The sequence below is a fragment of the Lathamus discolor genome, chromosome 5 (assembly GCF_037157495.1).
Source record: "Lathamus discolor isolate bLatDis1 chromosome 5, bLatDis1.hap1, whole genome shotgun sequence".
In the NCBI taxonomy this organism is placed as follows: Eukaryota; Metazoa; Chordata; class Aves; order Psittaciformes; family Psittacidae; genus Lathamus; species Lathamus discolor.
This window is the reverse complement of record NC_088888.1, coordinates 46082771-46108059: the sequence shown is the minus strand read 5'-3', so window position 1 is coordinate 46108059 and position 25289 is coordinate 46082771. Positions and strand designations below refer to the sequence as shown.

At 40.5% G+C, this 25289-nt stretch overlaps 1 protein-coding gene across 6 annotated transcripts in view; it reads right to left on the bottom strand.

Annotated features, from left to right (window-relative positions):
• ARID1B (AT-rich interaction domain 1B) overlaps window positions 1–25289 on the bottom strand; it is a 330916-nt gene that overhangs the window by 55560 nt on the left and 250067 nt on the right. For all 6 annotated transcript variants that reach the window (XM_065680613.1, XM_065680617.1, XM_065680614.1 and 3 more), the window contains 2 exons: window positions 12091–12270; window positions 5590–5917 (listed from right to left, as the gene is read on the bottom strand). In XM_065680613.1, coding sequence (XP_065536685.1) covers window positions 5590–5917; window positions 12091–12270 — 508 coding nt within the window. The remainder of the gene's footprint in view (window positions 1–5589; window positions 5918–12090; window positions 12271–25289) is intronic.

The following is a 25289-nucleotide window of genomic DNA, read 5'->3' as shown; positions in this document are numbered from 1 at the left end:
GCTACATTACCCTGCTGTTGGAGAAAATAATACAGAAAAAGTGCTTTGCTGGCACCAGCAACATGGAGTATGAATTATACATATATATAGCAGGGGAGAAATGCTGATGGAAGGTTTGTCTGCCTGTATGTGTGGAAGTGTGCATGTGCATGTATACACACAGACTAAAAAGAAGATACCTAGAATGCACATTTCAAACTTATCTACACAAATTGTAACCTTTTCGCTGTACAACAGAAATTCTCTGATACCAGTCAGCTTGTACAGATCAGTTTTAGGGCCGAATGAAAACCTACCTGAATTCTTCTGACCTCACCACAATGAGGCTGTGGTATATAACCAGCTGCTAAGCAGTTCAGAACCAGAACCGCATTCTAGAGTGGCTAGAAGTATGTCAAAGCAATGCAACACCCACATTACTATAGCGATTGAACACTGTTTCCCAGGTGGCATGGGGATCAGTGGACAATAATGTAAATATCCACCTCAATTTAGAAACCCAATGACCAGGATTTAAAATGGCCAGAGGCTGCAAATAGCTAAGCTGGATCCCAGTTCCTCAGTTTAATAAACTACTGTGTCTAAATTGCCTACTCTAAAATCAATGACACTGAATTCTAAATTCATTCAATCTATAAAAAAAAAAATTGCTTTAATTTACAAAACTGCAACATGCAATTCCGAGAATCATATCAAGGTACAGTACACTGAGGTCAAAGACGCTGCCTTCAGAGCTAGGACTGCTCCTCATGTAGGGACACCGAAACTCATTTTATAGTAATTAGTTCAGGTATCGATAACTGTAGTTACACCAGCAAGAGGCTCATTTTAGCATCCAGCTGGATGTGTACTTTACACCACATAGTACTAGACTACATCTTCCCAAGGCCACGCTGCTAACAGTACATAAGCCAGCTATTTCACAACTATGTTTTTACCTTTCCATATACTACAGTCATACCATCAACTGCTAAGATAACATACTCAGAATGACACTCACTGCGAGCACGGCAGATGCTGAAAATGATGATGATGAGCATCTAGCTCTAAAAACATCTGTTGACTTCAGGTGTCAACCTAATAATCAATTTTCAAAAGTCTATACTGGACACTTGCTGTAGGAAACAAAAGCTCACAGACAGTGAAACACAGCCCTGAAAAATTTCAAGTTGGGCATGTATGAACTGAGGAACTCAAAACTGGCTGGTACTAGAAGATACTGGCTAAATCTGCTGCCTTTCATACCAATGAGGAATATGCCATCTCATTTGCTTAAATTGTTTGCTTTTACTTCAGGCTTACCGTGTTGCAGGTCTGTACACACATACTTACCTATCACTTGTATTGTAAGAACTACAGTGTGACAAAAGACTTGTTCTTTTTTGGAGCCACCTGGTCCTCAGAGGCCTCCACTGGGTTCTAACCTTCAGGAGCAGAACCTAGCAGTGGCTATGTTAGGTCTTCAACATACAGTCCTTATCAGTCAATGGGTGTGCTGAGAGCAAGACAGATATAAAAAGGAAAACACGGTTTTGCAGTTCCTTCACACTGCCTTCCTGAAAATAAGCAGAATTACTATACAAGGTATTAGAGTTACTTAGCACTGCCTGCTGTGAACTGTTACCCAGAACCTGCTTAGGCATCTTGGGTAGCCTGAAACCACAGATAGTGCTGGTTTAATGAAGAGGTCTTAAAAACGCCTTTCTTTTCTTTAGTGTGACGTGCTACATATCATCTGGGAAACACTGGCCTGTGTGCAAAAGGCAGACTAGAACATCTTAAGATTTTACGTTACAGCAAAGATATGTAGCCATAGAAATTAATCTAAGCTTAACATAGAGCAGGCCTCAAGGTGAGCTCAAAGGCTAATTCTAAGGGTGTAAACCTAGTATCTTCCACAGCCACACTTTTATTTATACGATTTTATCTTCTCTAATTAAAAGGATGGTGGTCTGCACTGAGGATGATACCTAGGTATAACTGGCTGACACTCAGATCCTCATCATCCAGCTCTGGTTAACGAACATTGATTTTCTGCCCCAGTGGAAGTGATTTTATTCTAATGTATGCCATTTAAATTCATTTTACACAGCTGCTTAGTGTGGCTTGGCAAGGCAGAGGCAAACCAGCTTTCAATGTCTAAACGAGACTCCAGAGCTGGTAAAGGATAGATCCTGTGGATTAACAGCTGAAGATAAATTTCTGTCCCTTATTGACACTTGGTTACTGATTCAACAAATTGACCTTGAAGGGGATCACAACCAACTTGTACAGAAATACTGCTGTGTAATCATGACTCTGACACAACCATTTCATTTTCTTTGTAGGTCTACAGAGAAGTGTGTTTTATAGTAATAAATATCCAACAGATTTTGAACCCCACAGCAGAATCTTAGAAACTCAAGACATTCAAGGAAAAAGGCTGGACACTATTCATGCACATTGGCATTGAAAGAGTGGATATCATTCCAGCCAGATGAAATAGTATGGCGTAAGTGTTCTCCCATTTCAATAATTTCTGCTTTTTGAACAGGAGAACCAGTAGACTTGCATTCTATTTTTTTTTTGTTTGCACTTTTTCATATGCACATTTATAAATGATAACGAAAAAATCCAAACAAAAGCAGCTAGAGAAAACTGGTAATTAAAACTAGTTAATAAGCATGAAGGCAGCAGTAATTTGGGTATTATAGTTTTCCTATGCAGGTAACAACTGAAATAGCATGATGGCAGGGAAATCCATGAAACCTGAATCTCAGGTGAAGCTGGACTTGGTTGTCAGGGAGAAACAGGCTGGGAGCCACTGTAGATACATAATCCCAGTGTTTTATGATACGGTTACAGGAATCACAGTGTGAAGGAGTGGTGAGAAAAGAGTAGCTGCATTTCAGGTGAACGTTTTGCACTGGATACTTGCTGCTCCTAAAAATTATACTAGCAACTAACTGAAATTTTTCAAACACGTGCATGCTCAATTACAGTGTAATAGAACTTTCTTGAAGATACCATTAAGAAAGCCTGCCATCATTCCTGCAGTACACCTCCTCTCAGAATGGGAGCATCCTTTGGGGGTTTCAGCTCACTGCCCAGGCAGCAATGACAATACCAGCACCAGGTCAGACAGTGGGGTTGTACAGCACCACTGCGAGGCAAGAACACCAACAATGAGGGGAGAAAGACAATTCCTGTAAAAGGGGGAGGAGGGATGATTCCTTCTCAGTGACAAAGTTCTTAATTTCCCGCTTGCAGGAAATATAAAGCCCATGCAGGTATGATGGTGAGTGACATGCAGATTTTCATACTATTGCAACAGTGGGGTTAGTAAAAACGGAACAAAAACTTTCAATCTCCTCTATGATGAAAGTACTTGTGTATATTTCACATGACTTTTATATTCCTTCAGCAGCCAGATGGCATGTTCATTAACAAAAAAACCCGAACAAGGTCTAGTTTACATTGCTACCTACACATACTGGTCAGGCTGGTGCATCAAGGGAGCCTGAGTGCTGCCATAGCTGGGGTGCTGTGAAGAAAACATGGGGTGTCTGCCAGCCCCAGACTGGCTGGGATAAGCAGGCGCCTAATGTATGGTGGCCTAAAGCAGAACAAAGAACAGCCTCTTTGGATTTGCTCTGTATCACAAATATGAATCACTGTCAAGTACACTCCTTCTCTATGCAAGTATGGAGGACTTGCAGGAATAGGCAAAAGCCATTATGCTTTCACCCCTACAGCTGACTTGAGATCAAAGAGGAAAACAGTGTGCTTGTAGCCCCCCGGCATCAGAAGGGTGTGACAGGTTTCTCTCAATTTGCAGTTTATAAATAGCCCTTTTGCCAGTATTTGCAATAGAGATTTGATGACTGCTCAGCCTTTCTGCAGGTGCTGGAGCACTGGTATGTACAGCATGCGATGGAAAGGCTCTGTAACGCTGCAGTTTTGCCTAGGCAAAGCTAGAAACCAAAAGCATTGTTACAAAACTGACTTGGGAGGAAGGTGTGAGATGGAAGTGGTAATCATCTAACCTAAGTTTTTGATCAAATGCCACACGCTATGCCCAAGGTATAAGTTGAATCAAAACTAAATACATTCCCCTTAACACGAGGTCTTTTCTTGCTGTCAAGACCAACAAACATAAGCTTTTCCTTTTATTATGATTATAAAGAAAGTATTCCTGCAGCTGCAGTGAGGCCCATTGATGCCTTTGCGTCTGTCCCATCAGTTAATAGCCTAAACCAGACAGACAGTAGCAACTTTTGTAAATCCTACTAGACAGGTCTGTTTAAACAACCAGCACAAGCAAGAGAATGCTGGTACACAGGTATCTGCTGGAGTATGGTCTGTTTTAAGGAAGGATGGTTCTATTTAACCGAACAAGAACATGCAGTACACTAGATTTACTGTTACTGTTTTAGAAGTTTGCTACTGCTTATCACAAGAAGCCACCTGCCTTCCAACCTCACAGAACAAAAAAGCAACAGGGACACATCAGCTCCCTATTTCTAGTTTTACATTGTTATCTTGGAATTAGAGCAACTCTAGTGTCTGCAAACACTGGTCTTGAATGATAAATACCTGTATGCATATATGTGCATCTGTATATGCATATGCATCAATAAATGCAAGATGCTTAATATATACACACAAACATGCTCACCAGAACACTGCAAGCAGCTTTGTGTAATTTTCAAATGTAATGGAACTTCTTGTAACAGATAAAGATAATAAACACATCAGCAGTTACTTAAGTCCAGAGAAATGTGGAAATTACTTCACCTGAAAAAATTCCCAGAAAATAAGATTTCATTGCAAGTATTCAGGCATCTTAAGAGTAACCATGAACAGAAAAGTGTCGTTGCCAAAAACCCATACACAAATGGCAACATGCAGTTACAGTGCCCAAAGGGGAGACAAGATGACAGATGACGGTTCCAATCTCTACAATCCTGTTTATAAGTTCTCTCTTATGGATGCGTAAGTGGCAGATATCAACTCCAGGCAACTAGAGGTTGCTTTTAGGCCTCCTTCTGCCTTTTCCCCCCAGCTGCTCCCCTCAGCCTGCCCTCCTCTTCCCCTCTGCGTGCCATCCCATAGAAGAGAACTGCCATTAGCACTGCTGCTCACAATGTGAGCAGTAAATGCAAGATCTGATGGGCAGCTTCATCAGCTTACCTACTCTCTGTCAGGGGCAAGTAGCCAAGGATACATTTGCCCTCTCCCTACTGGACACAGAAAATATATATCCAGCTAATCAATTTTAAGTTGCAGAGGGGTTGTTTCCAACTCCTAACTCACTGCAAGCCTGTGCCTTTTCCTAAAGCCTACAATGCCAAGAACCAAACTGGAAGTGGTCACCATCTCCACTATCACAGCTGCTTTTTGAGAGGATAATTCAAACACATGATAGCATGTTTTCCCCTTACACTGAAGGAAAAAGTATTCTTCCCACACCTTATCTCCTCCCAGAGATAAGGACACTGATACAACATGTATAAATGCATATGCTGACACCTCTACAGTGCCATTACTTCAGAAATGTCAAGAAAAAACATTCCTACTCATTTAAACTCCTTTCACCTGGATGCATACCTGCTCTGAGCGGAGTTTGCAGCAGCCTGCATCACTGCAGCAGCCGCCTCCTGTGCCTTACGGTTCACAGTTGGCATGGGTGGGCCCATCCCAGGGCCCCCCTGCTGAGACATGCCAGGAGAATTGGGGGTCATACTGCTCATGTTTCCAGGAAATGGTCTGCTTTGCATCCCAGTTGATGGCATCCGTCCCAGGGGCATGGTACCACAAGGCTGGCTTGGCCCCTGTCCATGCATCTGACTGTTGGCATTTATACCCATGCCGGGTCCTGGGCCACTGTAACTTGTGTTGGGCACGCCGCTGTACGTTGGTGGTCTGGAGTAGTTTCCTGAACAAAATGATAAAAAACACAGAGAAAAACATCATACTTTTGAGCAAATGTATCTATTGAGGAAGCAAGCAGCTGCAGAACTTACACATGTGAACTGAAGTGAGCCCCACTGGCCTCGAAGTCAGAACAATTTTTTCACCATGAGGACAGGCAGTGGAACAAGCTGCCCAAAGAGCTTGTTCAGACTCCCTCCTTAGATATTTTCAAGACCCAGCTGGATAATGCCATGAGTAACCTGCTCTGATCTTCTATCTGACCCTGATTTGAATACAAGGTCAGCCAAGAACAATTCCTAAGCACCCTAACAACCTTAATGACCCTATGAACCTGATTTTCATGTACTCTTAAACATTTTCTGCCTATTATATGTCATGGGATGAGAGGAAAGACAGAAAAGCACAGCCTCTAGAGGGTTAACAACATAGCAGAGTACAAAACTGCCTTATACAGTAAAGAGATACATGGCATGTAAGAAACCCATTACATAAGCTCAAGGGAGCATCTTGTTTTTGTAATTTCATGTTCTCATTCTTCATCTTCCTGCAATTTCAGCAATAGGCTATTCTCACTGGCTTCTTGCTCCTAACTGCTCTGCCCATTTGTGTCACAGGTGTTTTGGCATGGACCAGTGAGGATGGGTGCCAGGCCCTGAGAAACATTTCTGCTCCTTCCTACCTTCCTGGTAAGTTCAAGGTTTGACTATGCCAACAGAAGGGGTGGTAGCTTACAGCACACCTCCTCTGGGAAAACTAGTATTCCCGGAGTAATCAGCAATATTACAAAGATGCTAATATGAACAGCTGCCTTATGAGGGATGGCACGAAAATGCGGCTGACCCCAATCTATGTCGTCACTGGAGCAAACTGCTCCACTTGCAGCAGCTTAACTCATTTGAGTGCTGATTTCCCTAACACGTTGAAAGGTCAAGAAGTGAGGGTACACTATTCAGTGTTAGAAACAAACCCAAGCAGCATGAGAAAGAGGAAAGAAAAAAACCCAGTAAAGATATGATAGAGAGTATTTTAGGAAACAGATCACATTACACTACTTCAGTCATCAGTTTTGACTTGTCTTTATTTCCATCTCATGCAGATTAGTGGAAACACAACCCGTTCCCTCCCTGTGGGATGCCACAGAGCAGAGTTTCCTGACTACTCTCAGATATTCCCACGGTCGTTCAAAGGCAGCAGCCCTTGGACTCTTTCTCTGAACATGGAGATCAGCCACGTCTCTCCTCAGGCCTCAGCTACCAGGCAGTGGAGTCGGTGGCATACAACTCCTGTTTGTAGTTAAAATAAATATATTCATCCACCATTTGAATGCACATATAATTAATTCATACCGTCCGGCTGCTGTGCTTTGGCTGACTCTCGTCTCCTCCCTACCCAGTAACCAACTCACTCTGCTGCAAGTTCTCCTCAGCAAGAACATGTAAGACCTACGCTTTGCAAGGAAATGAAGCAACTATTCTCTTCTGTGTCAGAAACCAAGTTTCTGCCTGAGGATCTTCACAGAAGTATCCCCAATATGTGGTTCAACAGAGATGAAAGGCTCCAGATTCAGCTTTATGCTGACTTTAGACTGCCCTGTCACTTCTCCTCCTCTAGGCTTGGCCTCTGGCAGCTATTTCTATTCAGTGAGCCATTGCCCCTAGCCAGAGTTTTGGTTGCTGAGACTACACTTCTGATTCAGTGTATGTGACCGCAAACTGAAGGGTTGACTAGTTTCATGCTGCTCTGCTTAGTGTTAAAGGTGTAACACACATCTAGGGTGTTGCTCTGGTTTTCTAGTCGCTTTGTACAAGAAAAATGTGCAAGATAGTGTATATGTGCACTCAAAGATTACACACAGCCAGTTAACACATTTTATGTACATGCTATTAGGAATACTGATTCCCAAACTGAAGTAAATTCCTTCCCTAGACTAGCAGACTTGATATCCATAACCACTGGGAGCTACTGTCAGTCCGATTTACATAAAGGCAATTTGTTTTGTCATATAGGGTCTATAAAGTACGATTCAGCAGCATGCTTGGAGGAGCAAACACCAATGCTAAATACTATTGCTGTTTTGATGCTATTCTGAACTGGGACAAAGAATCTCTTCTTTCATGCTTTGGCTTTTCCACCATCAGCACAACACTGAAAAAATAGTGGAATCTTCTCTATAAAAGTATGTGGCTCAGTTAAAATAGCTCCTAATCATTCATCTCCAGGGATACACATCCAAGAGCACAGGGAAGTGGTATCTTTTCAGTAAGGAAAACAAGTTTCAGTGTTTTTTCCATGTTTCTTTTTTCCCTAAGCATTTCCTCAATACTTCAAGTACTAGCTATTCTTAAACCTTTCCCAGACCACAAAAAAAAAAAAAAAAAAAAAAAAAAAAAAACCAAAAAAGGGCAAAATAAAAGCCAAGCAAAATACAAGAGGAATTGCCAGGAATAAGGAGTGCAATCTTATTTCCATGTTTCTCTAATAGATTAGTAATTTGTTGGCAGTGGCTTTGACAGAAAGCAGATGGATGCAGCATTAAACACAATGAATGCAGCAGATGCTAGGCCAGCCCACATCAGCTGGACGTGTCAGGCAGCCAAGTCCAAAAGCCCACACTTTTCAAGTGGGTACAAGCCTGGCAACAGCGGCTGTACAATACCACTGAACAACTCCTCCCCTCCATATCCGAGGGATTTTTGATTCCAACTCCCCCTTGGCAGAGCAGAACTGTACCCAGAGAGATGACATCTCAAATGCATGAGAAAAAAACCAAGCTGTAACTGGAACTGTGAAGAAAGGAAAAAAAAAAAGGGTAATGAAGATAAAATATAAAAAAGCCTAATAACAACCTGCCAAAGACAGATGTTCATACTTCCTGGTGAAACTCTGGTCCACTTTGTCCAGGTCTGCAGAACAAAGTGCTCTATTATCTTGCCATTTCTAGGCAAGCTGAAAAGAGGGGAATTTGAGAACTACCTGTTAATTTTGCTCTCTACAGGAATGGGTCAAATTCACAGTATTAAAAATAGCATCTTAAAGTCATTTTAGAATTTTTTGTATGTGCACTTAACCATCAAGTTTTTCTCATACAAACATTTAAATGTATTGTTCTGAATTCCACCAAAACTATTTTACCTAGGAGACTTTGGCAGATACAGTTGGTATTTAAGTCTTAACTCCACAAGCTGTTGTATGTGTGGGCTGAGATATCTAGGGCATCTCATCCTTAAGATGCTACCACTTTGACTGAAGTCTAGGATTAAAATCAGTGGGACCTAAGTAGCAAAGTGCTTTTGTGAAATGAGTCCAGCACTGAAAGTTACAAAGCACAAGCCACGTTACCTCACCACAAACAAAAGGGGGGTTAACTTACTGTGAAATCTGAGCTTGTGGCTTCTCTGTTATACCCAAACAGAGCAGTTTTTCTGCTGAATCAAGTAGGAAAAATTAGGGAGATGGGATGTATTTCTGACATGTTTTACTGATCCACAGGAAGTTTTTCTCTTCCTTAGTCTTAAAAGACCAAACTGACTATAGCATCTGACTGCTCTCCAGAGTGTATTTAAAGGACATTTTGCTGTGGCAGCAGTTTGATGCCCTGGTCACAGACCAGAGCTTCATTAGCCCCCAAGCTAGGTGTTGGCCAAATACAAACCAAAGAGACTGTTTCTTTCAGTAACAACTTCCATTCTCTCTCTGTTTTTTCTTTTTTTATCTGGGTACAGGCAAATACTGGGATTTAATACAAAATTAGAACTAATGTTATGTAACTGCATACTGTATCACAGACACAGAAGTGTGGAGCCAAAGCCATTTTTTCATTTTTGTAGGGAATGGTTTCAAAGGATCGGACTAGCTCCCCAGTACAGAACTGCTTCCTGGGAAAATATATTCTACTCTTATTATAGATCTAAGTGTCATGTAAACACATGAAAACCAAAGAAATCAACCATATGCATGAAATGGATCATTCTGCTCTCATGAACTGGAGGCTAATTCCTCCAACCCAAACTTACTGGTGTAGTCTTTATTATGGTGTGCAATTCCACTGCAGAGAAATGACACTAGCCTTAAGAAACAGTTTTCAAGACATCACATAGTGAAATCTAGCATTCAAACTGAAAGCTCAGTGTCACAAAATACTCTTGACACGTACATAAAAATACAAGTAGTTCCGTTAAACTCAGCCTGTGCTTAACAATATTCTGGAGGAAGGCCCATGTGAAGAGAACACAGAAAGCAAATAAAATCCTTGACAATTATGTAATTTAGTAATTTAAGAACTTGGCTGCAACCCAGGTATTTTTTAATATATTTGTTATTCTGGTAATAAAAGGTAAATAGTGTAACATTATCATATTCCAGGCAAATACATGACTTCGAAATATCACCATCTTCATCCCCAGATTTTATTAATGGTCACATTAGCCTGGTGAAAATGTAGTATCCTTCTGCTCTAATTGCTACCTGTAGAGCTGAAAGTCTTCAAGGCCCTAATTTTATGATGACTAGTGCACAGGATCACCAGTATTCTCCAAGAGCTGGCAGAAGAACACGCTTTTCATCCATCACACTATTCACCAGACCCTTCTGAAACGGTCTGTTAATGACAATGATGCTCATTTTCTTCCTGCCCCTCAAGTTCACTTTTTAATAGATGTTTCTTCCTGACCGTGACCCATAAAATCATTACATAGGCACTTTCATCTACAGAGGGAGGAAAAGAACTGCTGAACTCAAGCAAAAACGAAAGTAGCATTCAGCGTGTTACTTAAATGCATTGATTTAGTACAAAACCCTTTCCATTCAATCAGTGTGGATGGCTAATGTTTTACTACACTTGACACCCACTATTCCCATGGTTCAGAATCTCAGCAGCATTGGTACAGCTGGAAGTCAGGATAGCACACCATAAATTCACTGGATTTTTACCAGTTAAGCTAGCTGCTCGCTGTGCAGATAAAAATAAGCACTTGGACAGCATTTTATGGGCACAAAATGCCTTCCAAATAAAAGGAAAGCACCAGTCAACTAGAGTTAGGCAATTAATCTTCACACATGGCTATAAGGCATTACTAGCCCCATTTTACAGTCAAGGAAGGCGAAGCAGAGAAATGAATCTACTTGCCGATGTTGAAAGATGATGTAAAAGGCAGAGCCAAAATTAGAAACTGGGAAATCTTGGCTTGTAGCCCTGTGCTCAAGAACGCTACAACAAATGCTACCCAGAGATGAAACAGAAAGAACATCATGCAGGGCAGCAAAGGTCCCTGCAAACAAACATCAGAACTAGTTCTCAGAAACTCTGGAGACTAAAGTCACCATCCTTACTAGCATGGGCAAGCCATAAGGCCCTTACACAATCTCCAGCTTCTGGCTCCAGTCCTTTTTGAGAATTTTAAGTAAGAAAGCAACAGTAGTTAGCACTTAACTACAATTTTTTTTGCTGGCAAAGAAAAGCTTACTCATGTACCTCTAAAGAAAATACCGTCCCTTATATATTCTATGGCTTGACTTCAACTTCATTAAACCCCTAAACAGATGCATATTTGATAAAGGTTATCCACTGAAGGCAAAACAGTAGACAAGTTTAAGGTTGTCCAGGGGCACAAACCGTGTATTCTGTTTTTGGTTTAATCCTCCAACAATTCCATCAAACAAGCAAAATAAAAGGAACTGTCTCTCTCAGTCTGTAGGGTTAGTTAAGTTTCAGAAACTGTATGCATTACAGCTCAGTATTATATTTCCACAGTAGCCGCTGTACTATTATGCTTGTTAGAAGACTTCAACCCTCACAGTCACCACACAATCTCATATTGGCCTTCACTGGATCTCATTTAAGAAAAGAAGTCCTATTTTGGGATCGGTGGTGTGACCCTTATTCCATGCTTGGTCAAATGTGGCCTCATTGCAGAGATGACATGCTTGGTCTCTTAAACAAATGGCCCTTGCAATACAACAGATTCATCATTTCCTTGTCCAATTTAAAGTCACTATTTTTATCCAGAGAAAGAGGCTAATAAGAGAAGCAGCTTCTTCCACAAGGTGCAGCTCCACCTCTGGATGACAGTTTTGTTTTTTAAAAATTACATACCTACCTACAAATACGATACATATATATACTTTTATATATATGTACATATAAACTACCACGTGTATTACCAGCAAGCCTTTTACCTTGTGGTCCATACTGGCTCATCTGAGGCCCATAAGTACCACTTGAATTACTCTGCTGAAAGCTACCGATTCCAGGATGCACTTGGCCTCCAGGTGATGGGTGTGGTGACATGGAAGGTCCAGTTTGCTGAGGTCCATACTGTGACATCTGGGGGTTCCTCTGAATGCCTGCCATAAAACCTGAAGGGAAAAAAGCACCAAAGCAAAAATTAATATTCAGGTAACTGTTCTTTATTTAAATAATCTTTGACATTAAAAAAAAACCAACCCTCATTTTTCAGACTAAAAATGTCCAGAAAACTGCTATTGTTCATATGAACAGAAATAAATGCACCTTCAAGTCAGCAAAGCTGTCTCAACAACCCAACCTGTAGAGAAAGTTCAGAAACTTTTACTTTTGCTTGGTTACAAATTGCTGCTAGTTTTAAAATGAAACACATCTTTAAGGAAAAAAAAAAAAAAAGCAATGATTTACATTACCTAGTAAGTAGTACAGAATTTGCCTGATGACTTATGGTGGGAGTATCCTACCTTCCAAAATTATATGTTGCTAACCAAACGCATTAACTCCAGCGTGTAGAAATCCACTGTAAATACTCCTATTGCTTACAAATTCTTCAGAGCTAAAATTTCCCTTTACGTGAAGACTAGTTGCACCAGCCAGAAAAAAAAATAGTAGCTTTGCAATGTAGTTGTGCTGTAGGTCCTTCTTCTGGTCTGTTGCCAGCACACCTGTATGGCGTTCTCTCTTTTTCTCCTTTTGTAAATATATTGATGAATCCCAATTTAATTTAAGGTACTAAACCTGCAGCAAAAGGCCTAGTGAGATGCTATACAATCTAGAAGCTTCATAGAAAGGAAGAATACCAAGCCTATTAAATGAGAGGTGCATTTTGTGGCAGGGTTTTGTAAGTTTTCACAAACTGGGAAAAATCCTTCAATGTTGCCCATGAAATTAATGTCTACGCAGGGATGCTGATTTTGTCACATTTTACCTTGAAAGATTTTAGTGCTGCTTTCAGTGTTGAAGAGGATATGCTGACGGGACAGCAAGGATTTTTTTATTTTTCCTTGTTTCTGGAGGAAACAAGCTTTCTCTTCTGTTCTGCTTGCATGTTAAGATTTCATCTTCACATTTCTGTGAGGCCAAATGTGAGCGTACAGAAGGCCAGTGTTCGTTGTGCTGCCAACGGCTGACCCCTGCCTGATTGAGGCAGGAGACACGCTGTGCTGGTGCCAAGGGGCGAACATGCATGAGCAAGTCTGCACTTTGGCCCATCCTGCAACTAGATCAGGCACCTGTGCTTGGAGGCCGCAGACAGCTGAAGCATTATTTATGAAAGGTGCCTGTTTCCACTCCCTTCCATTAATTTTAGCGGTGTGCATGTGGGAAGGTGTGAAGTTGAAAGGCAAAAGACACCTGGCCTGGCAGACTTAGTTACACCTTTCTTTACTTGAGGGATGGAACAGAGGAAAGGTAAGAGCAAAACCCCCCAACAGTGAGCGGAGAACTGGAAGCTGCTGAAGGGAAGAAAGAAAGCAAAAAGGGGAGAGAGAGGCAAAGACAAATTGTGAAGACAGACACAAATGGGTGACGGGAGGAGGAGAGGTGGCTGAAGAATGACTCTCCCAAAAGGCCAGGTTGTCCTCCCATAGGTCAGCATCACACATCACACAGATCTGGTTAATGGAGAGTGGTAATTTTTTCTGAGCCACACAAAGATACGTGATCAAATTCACAACTGAAAACACTGAGGTGCTATAGCTCCCACAACCAGGCAGCTGCCCTCAGGGGTCTCTCTGTGGGAACCACAACCTCAACCAGCACGCTCTGAACTCAAAAGAGTAAGTTTCTCATCCTAACACTGCTGTCACTGACACAGTAGGTGACACTGGGTGAATGACCTCCCAACCCTTCTGTGGGTCAGCCTCCCTGTTTTTTTCACTGGTGACAAACAGTTTCTGTGATGTAGAAATGAAAGATGGTGTGTACTTTACCAGAGATCAGGCTTTAAGTCCAAACACCTGTAAGCAGTTTTTGAGCCCTCCACAAACCCTTGCTATATAGCACACTTACCCATCCACTAACCCCCTGTCAGAGAGACAACCAGCTCAATGCCACAGGTTGAAAGGAGAAAAAACAGGTGCTGAGATGATCTTGCACCCCCCCGTGCCCAGCTCTTTCGTGCTATGATCAGCTCAACCATAACATGCTAAAACTACTAACTGCAGTGTTTGACAGAATGTGTACAGTTTTCCTAGTCTTTGTGCAAGCCCCAAGACAAGGGATTTGATCACACCTGAACTGCAAAGTCAGAGCCTGGTACTGGCTCTGGAGGAAGCCGGGCCACACACATTGGCATGCAGCATGGCAAAGAGCCGAGGGTGAAATGGTGGCTTGGAAACTGGCCTGTCCTGATTGGAAAACTCCACACTTGCGCAAAGGAAGCTTGTATGACTTTCTCCACTTAGCTTTATTTTGAAACAGACCCCTCAATTTCTAAAATGGTTCCACTATGCACACAAACCTTACTGCAAAGCCGGTGTCTTTTGCCAACAGTACTGTAACTAATTCAGAAACCTAATACAATTGTGCATCTGTGTGAAATAAATGTTTGCACCCCCAACATACATACACCATATGTGTCACACTCGTGGGACCATTTAAATGAAAAATTCTGTACTGGTCACACCAAGTTTTTTATTATAAAGATAGTATCTAGTACAGAAGTGAGGGTTTTCTGCTCACCATGGGCATTATAACCTATGCAAGAAAACTTTCCAAACATTGTGCTAGTGCTAAAGGTTTTTCAGCCCAGTTATTATTACAGGCAGTATTTTTCTTAACACCACAAGGATGGATGACGCATTGAAAAGCTATCGTTTGTACAGGTTGAAGTGGTATCTACTAGTGATGAACAGAGACTGCTGGTTGTTGAATGTAATGGAGAACATGGACTAATGTCTAATGAAGAACAAGGAGAACACCAGTTTTAGCCAGCTCTGCTGCTGTCAGAAGGGCTCCTGAAGGAACTAGAGTAACAGGTGAAATAAATGTTTCCACTCAAATGACCTCTTCTTCAGGAAACTTCTAATCCTTTCTAATGCTCTGGAATGACTGTGTGGCTATGTGCACAGTCATAAATAAAACATGCCAGGACCATTCCTGGGCTTGGAGAGCCAGGTAGCACATTCATGTCCATCCAGCTAGACCTGACTCAATCCTGGTAGTCCTATCTGTATGACTTCAGCGCAGTCCCTTGTACTGCCTTATCCATGTGAGCTATGGCTCAGGGAGTGCTCAAAGGCATCAGCCAAACCTATGTTGTGGGGATGCCAGTAATTCATCAGCAGAGGTAACTTGTGATACTACTCAAACTCACACTCTGGCCTTAGTTTGGGGAGATGCTGATTAACACAGCAAGAATGGAACAGACTCCTTAACAGCTTTTGACTTGAGGCATCAGTTTCATCATCCCAGAAGGTGTCAGACAGCTCTCAGAGAGGAGTCATTTCAGCTACAGATGCTATGTGGAGGAGAAGGTAAGATCAGGACCCTACTGTGATCTTGATTCTGTTATAGCAGAGGAGTCTATCCTCCTCCTAGCTCTGAGAGAGCCCAGTGCATGTTCAGAGATCAGTGCGTGAGTTTGAAGTGTTTCGAATATTGCAGAACACTCAGCTGTCTTAGAAAAAGGGTTCCTGGTCAAGGTGTTAACATTCTTGCATCATAAAGAGAAACCAGCATCAGTTCTAGAAATCATATTAGAAATGAAAGAGAGCAGCTGGCATACATTCATTTTTCTTATTTACACACATTTTCCCTAGCATTTAACTTCATTTATAACTGATACAAAAAGAAATAAATTTTCTTTCCAGAAAATTAGATCTAAGATAAAGTTTGCTTTTGTAAAGAAGGGAAGCGGGATTACATTAGGGCTGCCCTGGAGTAAAGGCAGTGGAGTGATTCAACATAGTGCATCTGACACGTCAACCTCTGTGACAACAAGGTGGTGGTTTTGTCTTTTAAATAAACTGCTAAGAGCAAGCTGTGAGTTAAGACATTAAAAATTGCAATAACAACATGCTCATCAGTGAACAAATCTACTCCTTTCCTTTAGCATTAGTGATAAAAGAGGTACAGACGATGCTTTACTTTCCATCACAACAAGGGATTACTTACTGAAAAAACACTTGAGTGGATTTTGGCAAACTAAGCTATTTCAGGAGCAGCTGAATAAAGTGAGTCTGCCAGAAATACTATCTTCCTTTATAGTTACTTTTTATGCTACATTTATGTTCCTAAAGAATGGTTGTTTTTATTACAACCCAATTTAACGTTGTAGCACCATCTTTGAATTTTTTTAGTTCTAAATGAGACAGTAGCATATTATTAACAATTCACACATCATAACTAAAATAAAAATCCATACAAGGTTTAAAACTGGTCAGGCAGCAGCATATTTTTCTTCTTCCTTTTCAGCAAAATATAGAGAAAAAATATAAAATGGGTAATGCTTATGATAGAAGTTTCTGCTCCTTTGATAAAGGAAAAGACAAATACGAAGCTTCTGTTGTCCTGCACAGTACTAACATCTGGTAATGTACATCATATAGGTAATACCATTTATTATGCCTTTGTAAAAACATTTAAAATCATCTTTTTCCCCTTATGCATATGTGCATATGCACACAAACCAGACTAACAACAGTAAATTACTAAAGCTTCATGAAATTATGCACTAAGGTTGTCTGAATTACATTTGCACACTGCCCGATACAAAATCAACTGTTTCTTGAATGGTGTATCTCCTTGGCACTAACCATGAAAGACACCCACTGAATGTGCTGGGTGTTGCTGTAAAATCTCAGATGGATTCTTTTGCTATTTTAAAGTCTTAGCTTGGATGTGGAAAAAAAAAACCAAAACCCTTCCAGGAAAGCAAAAACTCAAACACAAAGGAAAGGACTGCAAAGTAACAAGTTATTGCATATCAGCTGATGGACAGCAACTGCCTACTGGCACACACTTAACACATGGTCAATGAGAGGTCTTTTGATTTAGCCAGGAGTACTGCATCGATTTTCATGAATGAATGAAACCTGAAAACACATGGAACACTCACTCATTTTAAGCTCAGGAAAACTTTGGAGTTTACAGTGATAGGAGATCACTATTAAATTACACATTTGATATATAAAAAATGAGGAATGATAAAACTTGCAATAATACTTTGTAAAAAAGAACTTAATGTAAGACAAAAATACATCAGGCTATCGTTCTTTCTAGAGAGGCGTACTTACTGACGCAGCATGGGACCAAAACAACTGAGGAACTCTTCTGAGTATATTCTGAGTATATAAGGAAGCTCTTGTTCAAGAGCAGAGGCTAAAGAAGGAGCTAGATTGACTTATTACTCTGAAAATCATGGAATAAGAAGAGCAGAAAAAGACTGGATGCATTCACTAATCGTCAAATAATTAGAGAAAAAGAATGTCAAATTCTCTACTTACAATTCAGTTAAAAAGGTAAGTATGTGAGAAGAGGTATTTTCCACTACCTACAGAGGAAAAACGTGTGTGTGGAGAATCACACAAATTTCCGCTGCTTGGTATGTTAGCAAGGCACTGGGTCAGTACCCTTGGGAAAAAAGAGCAAATGTTTGCACACCCATGACAAATTTTGGCAGACTTTCCTTCTGCAGACAGCCATTTGGGTTGTATTCACTATCTCAGGATTTTCACCAGAGAATATAACAGAATTGAGACGGATCTAAAGCGGTGACTCCACGGAGCTCGTCCATGGGTAAACAACACTGAGACAAGAAGTGACAGGGTAAAGCTAAACAAACAAAACCCCTGTTCTGTGCAGTGAATATAATAAAATGTGGCAACCTGTTAGCATGGCAGGATGCTCAGGACTACCACAGACTGAAATTCTCACTATCCCACTCATCTCAAATGGCAAGGACAGCTCAGGAAGTGTTTGGACTGGTGAACTATGCGTGGGTTTTTGCTCAGCTGAACATGTCCACAGTCAGCACCACAGAGCAGTGCAAGGAAACATCCAACAGAATAACATTCACACATTAATGAAGTGTTCTAGTCATCAAAATAGTTGGCTACTCTTGCATAAGCCTGAGATACCAGGACCCTAAATATGCAACCAGGTTGTCTGCAGAGACTGCTGATAGTACTAGAACTAACATCTTCAAATGGTGTCATCAAACCTGGGAATGAGTAGCTTATGGACTGTAGGAGCTAAGAAAATACTGTTGTGCCATTACTTTGAGAGGCCAGTGTTACGTGGCCATAAGCTACTTACAGTCACTGTCAGAGAATGGCATGGCATTCCCATAAGGTATTATTCAAAATCTACATTAAGAAGGACACAGTGAGAGATTTAGATACTGGAAAAAATATAAGCAGACAAAAACTATACAAGTCTAAACAAGTAACAGCAGTGGAGAAACTGGGGAAGGTTTGACTGAAGTACCAGAATACAACTCAAGTGAAACCGTGTGGGTGATATATGAAAACTGGCCTCTAGAGCAAGCAGGTACAAGATTTCTTTACGTTCAAGATACCTCAGCTCCTACTCTCACTTTCCAGAAGACAGTTTTACTAAAACGTGCCCATCTGGACTAGTGACAGCACATCTGAAACTATGTTTGTCATACATGGAACATTCAACTTGGTAATATACTCTACAGGGTTGGTGAGCATGCGTAGATCAGCTTGCAGTGTCAACCTCATTTAGATGATACAAATATTAATTCTCAACATTCCCGTACAATTAATAGGCAAGTAAAAGAAATAATAAATAAAACACCTTTATAAACAGATGGCAAACAAAATTTGATCCATATTTAGCACGGCTAAGCTACAGCACTGCACCAATACAGCATCTTCGGATACCTCTGGTATGAACCTGTTAGATGACAAGGGAAGTACTCAGGTATCGAAAACACAAGGATATTGCTAACATCCCTGGCACCAAACACTTGATGGGAAGGACAGGAACATAAAAAAATGTAGTAAGACCACTGACACAGGAAAAATTAGGAGGCTTATTCTTTTGCCTCTAACAGGAGGGATAATAACCTTATTCTTACAAAACCTAATAGAAAAATTTTAAAATCCTCATTTCTTTCTCCAGTCACAATCTCTTTAATTTAAAAAAGCCTCAAAAAGTTTTTAGGAGAAAGTTCTTTATTGTTTCCCCATTAACCATGAAAAAAAATCTAACCTCCACATTGAGCTCTTTTTTCAGCCCACATAAAACCCTGTCATCTTCTCCAACAGGGTGCTACTAAAAACATCTGAAGTTCTCTGGGCCAGAGTACCAGTGACACAGTTTCCCTTTTGTACCTGGATGATTTATTTTCATGTTGGCATCTGCAGAACAGCCACTGTATTTCTTCATACCCATTCAACAAAGGATGTTTCTTTGCTTATGTGTAACAGTAGTTATTGAAAACACCACCATAGCAAAACTGAGGCTTTCTGCAAAGATCACTACAGTATTCTACCTTTTTACAAAAGGATCAATGTTCTGCTTTAAGAAAGAGTGCTGAAATTGTTTTATTTTTCCTTTAAAAGTACTTTTTTTACTATGCTTTAATATATCTCTTACAGTCTCCTCACTGTTTATTTGTCTGACTGCTTCTCTTCACAATGTGAATAGCTTTGGGGAAGATGGAAACTAATGACCTAGCTAAGGTTTTAACCCAGACCCCCTAGTGTTTTACCAGCTGTGCTATTAGGTTAACTGGCTGAATCTCCTCTGCTTCTCTCTCTGATATTACAAAACCTGGCCTATGTATAGCATGCAATAATGTTTACGTTCTTCCCACCCCTAAACCTCCCCCTGCTATTGCCTAGCCTTGAAATTCATATAATCTATCATTGATAAATTAGAATCTGGGGAAGGATCAGACAGATTACCCAGATGGTAGCTGGGGAAGAAGTGTCCAGCCTTTTCTGACGTAAACCTTGCATAATGCTTTCTAATGTAAATTTTAAGTGCTATACTGAGGGCAAAGAAAGAAAGACATTTGTGGAGGTGCATAGACAGAACAAAAAGAACATTGCTCATCCACCATCTTATATATAATTTGTTACTGTAACATAACTTACACAAGATGCTTTGACTATGGTGCTTGGAAAACCTGGGAATGGTGACTTGCAAGCACAAAAGCTCCTCACCCTACCCTCCTGACTGCCCCCAAAGCAAATCCTCAATTTCAGTAGGTATCTTGAGCTGCTGGAATGAATCTGAACAGCAACATTAAAAAACTGAGGAGTCCGCCTGCTTTATACAGTCAACATTTGTCTAAGTTTCCCTAATAACATGCATACTTAGGAAAATCACAGAGGAGAGCAAAGAAGGAACAGCATTTTTCAATGTGTAATGTGAAAGGCCTGCAGGCTTAATAGTCTAAATTTCAGGTTTGAAAAATTTAACCTCCCTGGAGACTCCTGTTCAAAGGTTCCACAGATCAACTCAGATCTTCCTTTTCATGAAGTAAATATACTGAATACCATGAGATATATATGGATTTTGTGGACAAGACTAAAACACACACAATGTGTCTTTCCTGTCTTGCGCACATACAGAATAAATAACATTATTTTTTCGGTTGTATTTTACCTTGATTTATGATTTGACTGATTTTTTCCTTCCTGGATTTGCAGCTGTTCCCTGATGAGCGATTATTCTGCAGCCTTTTGGGATTCCCTGGGATAGAAGGAACTATCCAGCGTTATCTATTAATATATATATTATATAGATTTCAGCTCACTGCCTTATATATTAACTACAAATGACACAAAGGGTCTAATATTAGAAGTTCTGTATTTTTAGAGAAGCTTCTCACAAAGGCTAACTTAGGTACTGAGGGAGCAGAGTATCCTGGAAATGATGGTGCTGTTGAACAGGCAGACCACTGATGGCTCCCAGTTTACAGACCATGATGGGAAGCTGTTCCAGGGGTGGGATCGTACCCAGTAACTTTACATTGAGCATGGTGACAGCAACATCAACTGTCACTTTCAAGTTCTTTATCAGTGACTTCTTGTGGCTTTTCTTGCTCCTAGAGCCCAGAGGCAGGGAATCTGATGGGCGCCTAATGAAGTCGGTGGAAACTTTTCTATTGAGAAGTCTCTCTGCTGGCAACTACATAAACTCTCTCACAATAATTCAATTCTGCTCCTTAATTCCAAAAAGAGAATCCTCAATTTAGTTTAAAAAATGAAATAAAGATTCATCCCCAAGTATAACAAGATTTAACATCAGGAAGAAGAAAGCAATGACCAGCTGCTAGTACACAAAATTTGTTTGGGTGACCTGACTCTGGGTTTGATTGTCCAGATATTACTATTTACTTCAAATCTTACTTCTGCAGTCTTGCTCTCTCCCAGCACGGCTTATCATATGTAAATCATACCCTTTCCTCCTTCTTGCAGATAGTCAATACTGCTGTATATTTAGCGTAGCCCACAACTAATCAGATCAACTCAACAGTGAGACTGCTGATACACGTTTGAAATCTAAATACAGTCTGAAACCAGCACCCTGAAATGGCAACTGACTGCTTTAAGAATTAACCTGGTTTGGCAGAGTAACATCATTACTAATACTTTCGGGCAAGAAAAGCAGGTCTTCCTGTAATGCTTGAGACAGACACAAAACTATTTACTCCCACAGCTCAGAGTGAAAACCAGTAACCATTTATCCCAAAGATTTTGACTGCTAGTCAAAGTAGACCCATTGTAAGCTTTTTTTGCTGTGCATTGCTACATAATGTAGTACAATAAAAAAAGGTAGAAAGGTGTCAGTCTTGGGTGCCACTGCAATTGAAATAGCAAAGAATAGTATAGTGCAAATGAAGCACTACAGCAAAGAAGAATGTAGAATATGTACACATTTAAAAAAACCTGTTTATCACGCCAACACTGCATTTCTGTGCACTTCCACTTCTACAAGCAAATTAAAACTGAACTGGTAAAAAGCAATGATGGCCTGATCATTTCTAGAGACTTGATAAATTTAGTGCTCGCTAAACTGAGAAATTAACTTTTTGAGTCACCAAAGAAGTTTAGTACGCAATTCTACTGCATGTCTCTGCTTTCACATACAGAGCAGCTCTGCATGTTCCTATGCAACATGTCCTATTTAGTCATGTCTTTGTGATGAAAAAGATATGTTTTACTGAGCTAGTGTGACAGTTTCAACTAAAACCTGCTTTTCCTCCTTACATGATACACTTTTCTAGCTGTTGAGGGCCCAGTTCCTCCAACCCCAGTTTTCTGGCCATAACGATTTCCTCCTGGTCTGACACGGTGTTTCTGTGCACCACTTGGAGCTCAGCTCCTCTGCACTGACCCACTTGGAGAATGCTACGTGCAGAAGAGGCACTCAAACATACCTGTGGCTTTGCACTCAGTGCATGTCTCAACCATCTTTCTTCAAGAGCCTGAAACACTTCAGTCTACATCAAGTAAACTTATTACCAAGTCTGATTTAACCTTAAGTGGTGTCATCGTTAACATGGCAAGCAGAAGAATTTTAATGACAAGAATCATTTTATACTCTAGCTCCTCAGTGCTCTGAATAGATCCCAAACCCCCAAATGAGAGCAAAAAACGTATTCTCAGGGAAAAAAAGACTTTTTAAGATCTAAAAGCAAACCACAGTATCTTTTCTGTTGCAATAAGAATTCTTTGATCTATTTTCTTCCTTCTGGTTTCTTATGAAGAAAATAGATTTCAGGGAAAAGAATCTCTACCATCACATGTCAGTATTAAGCCATAAATCTCATCAAGAATTGTAGGCACAAAACACCCGATTGGCATTCAGTGTCTTCCATGCAAGCAAAATCATTTCTATTTTGTTAGAATAAAATACATGACAGTGGGATTTATGTGATGACTGCGTGTAAATAAGCATGCCCAGAAAAGTTAAAGGGGCGAAAAATATCTATATGAAATCTAATGGGTAAATTAGGAAACTGCAGTTACAGGAATTCAGTTGCTACTGTTTATAGGGAAGCACAAAGAGAACATCAAAATGCCTGCTCACATCCCATCTGTTACTACCTCTTGCTGGATAACATCTTGGATGCCAAAAAAGCTATTTAAATTTACTACATTGCAGCAACTGATAAATATCACTTCTGTGAAGATCTATTACTAAATAAGAACTAGATCTGAGGATAAACCTTACAAGCAGTTGCACCAGAAAAATCCAAATTTTGCTTAGTATAACACCTGTACTCCTACAAGCCTGCAGTTTCTAACTCCGTGTCCCTGTCTATGCTTTTAATAGAGCATACAAGTGTACAACAATCCTCAAAAGCTGGATCATGTCAACTATAAAGGAAATAAAGCTAGAACGGAAAGAATAACATAAAAAAAGAAAACAGAAAAGGTACTGGGAGAAGGTGATGGAGAAGAGGAAGGCTACTATTCAACTATTTTGGAGGTGCTTACTCGGGGCACTTTCCACATAGATCTGACAGGCACAGAATGCTGCCATGAAAACTGCCTCCAGCAATGGAATACATTTTCCAGCACATCACAGCAGCTGCAACGGCATCAATTCTGCTTGCAGTCCATGTCCAAACAGAAAAGTTCTCAGTGGTCCTATTTCAGCATATCTCAAGGACTAATTAAATCCTCATTACTATCTTCTAATTATTCCAGTGCTCTGAGATTTCACTGAGCAAGTCCCCAGTGGTGCATTAGATGAAAAGGGTTAAATAACCTGTGTTGATTTTGAGGCTCCAGATCTATTTCAGACCTTTAGCATATCATCAGCATTATCATGAATATTTAACTACGTACCGCTGTGAAAACTGTAAGGGGAAAACAATTAAAGATTTTTAAAAAATTAATTCTGACCCATATACATTTGCACTAATAAATAAGGCTTCTTTAAGTATCCCCATTATGAGAGTGCTTGCTAGAGTAATAACCTAAAGTCATTAACTGTTTCCATTAAATTCAACGGTTTTCAGGAGCTCCCGATTCACTATTTTAATATAAGACTGAAACCTGACATGTACATATCCAACTGCATAAGCATGAAAAGCCCTACTTAGAAGTAGTTCAGTTTTCCACATTTTCTTTCAAAATTAGGTAAGGAACCATTCATCTCTGTGGGGGTAAAAATGCCTGTTTCAACATTATTGTGACACACATTCTCCTATTAGTATCTGCATAGGTGAGCATTCAGATATGCAGAGAGACATCTCTGTTAGGTTCCAAAAGTAAGAGTGGGAGGATAAGCTAATGTCCAGGATGGAAGGATTCTTTTTCATGCTGCAGTTTCAGGAAACTCATTCAGGGGTCAATTTGGATATGCTGAGTTTCTGTTTAACAAATACAAGTAAATTCTAACCCACTGAGCAGTTCTGGCTACTAAGCATATCCTCAAAGTGCAGCTTCAAAACCCAAACAGATGAGGTAAGTATATACAGCTGAATATAGTCAAGTGACTCTACCTCAATTATTTGCCAAATGGTTATAACAGCTGTGGCATCACCACTGCCCGACCTCTGGGGGCTGATGTAACTGAAGTTTATAAAAAGCCTTGACTTCAATAAACACAAAAAATGAACCCCCTACTTTAGATCATAGTAAAGAAAAGTCTGGAGTGACCATATCAGAAACAAACTCCAAAACATGCAACCCTTTCCCCTCCCAGAGCATAGCAGGTTTCAGCGATGAGCTTCATTGGCCGTGATTACATTTTCATGTGGTATCTCCAAGTAACGGTAATTGCTGGGATTCACCAGCAGCTGAAAACACATGCAGGTGAGCAGCCATGGCCACTCCTGCTTCTCCAGGAGACTTCTGACCCCAGCCCTGCACAGACTAGCCATCTCCTTAGCATTCTGGCACCAACAGTCCATTAAGGCATATACTTGAAGTAACCCACTCACAGAAGCTGAGACATAGGTTATACGCATAAAAGTACATGCAATTTCTTATTGCCAAGGTAGACAGTATGTTGGTAGAACTGAAGAAGTCTCATTGATTGGGCTTCAAACAACAGCAGCCAGTTACTGATTCTGGGATGAGAACACACATGGGCTGCCTAGAATAGCATGCTCCACCTATGCTGACTCAGGTCCAAATGTCCTACAGGTTGAGCAGGACATGAAACATCTTCAAATTCTTTTTTAAAAGTAAGT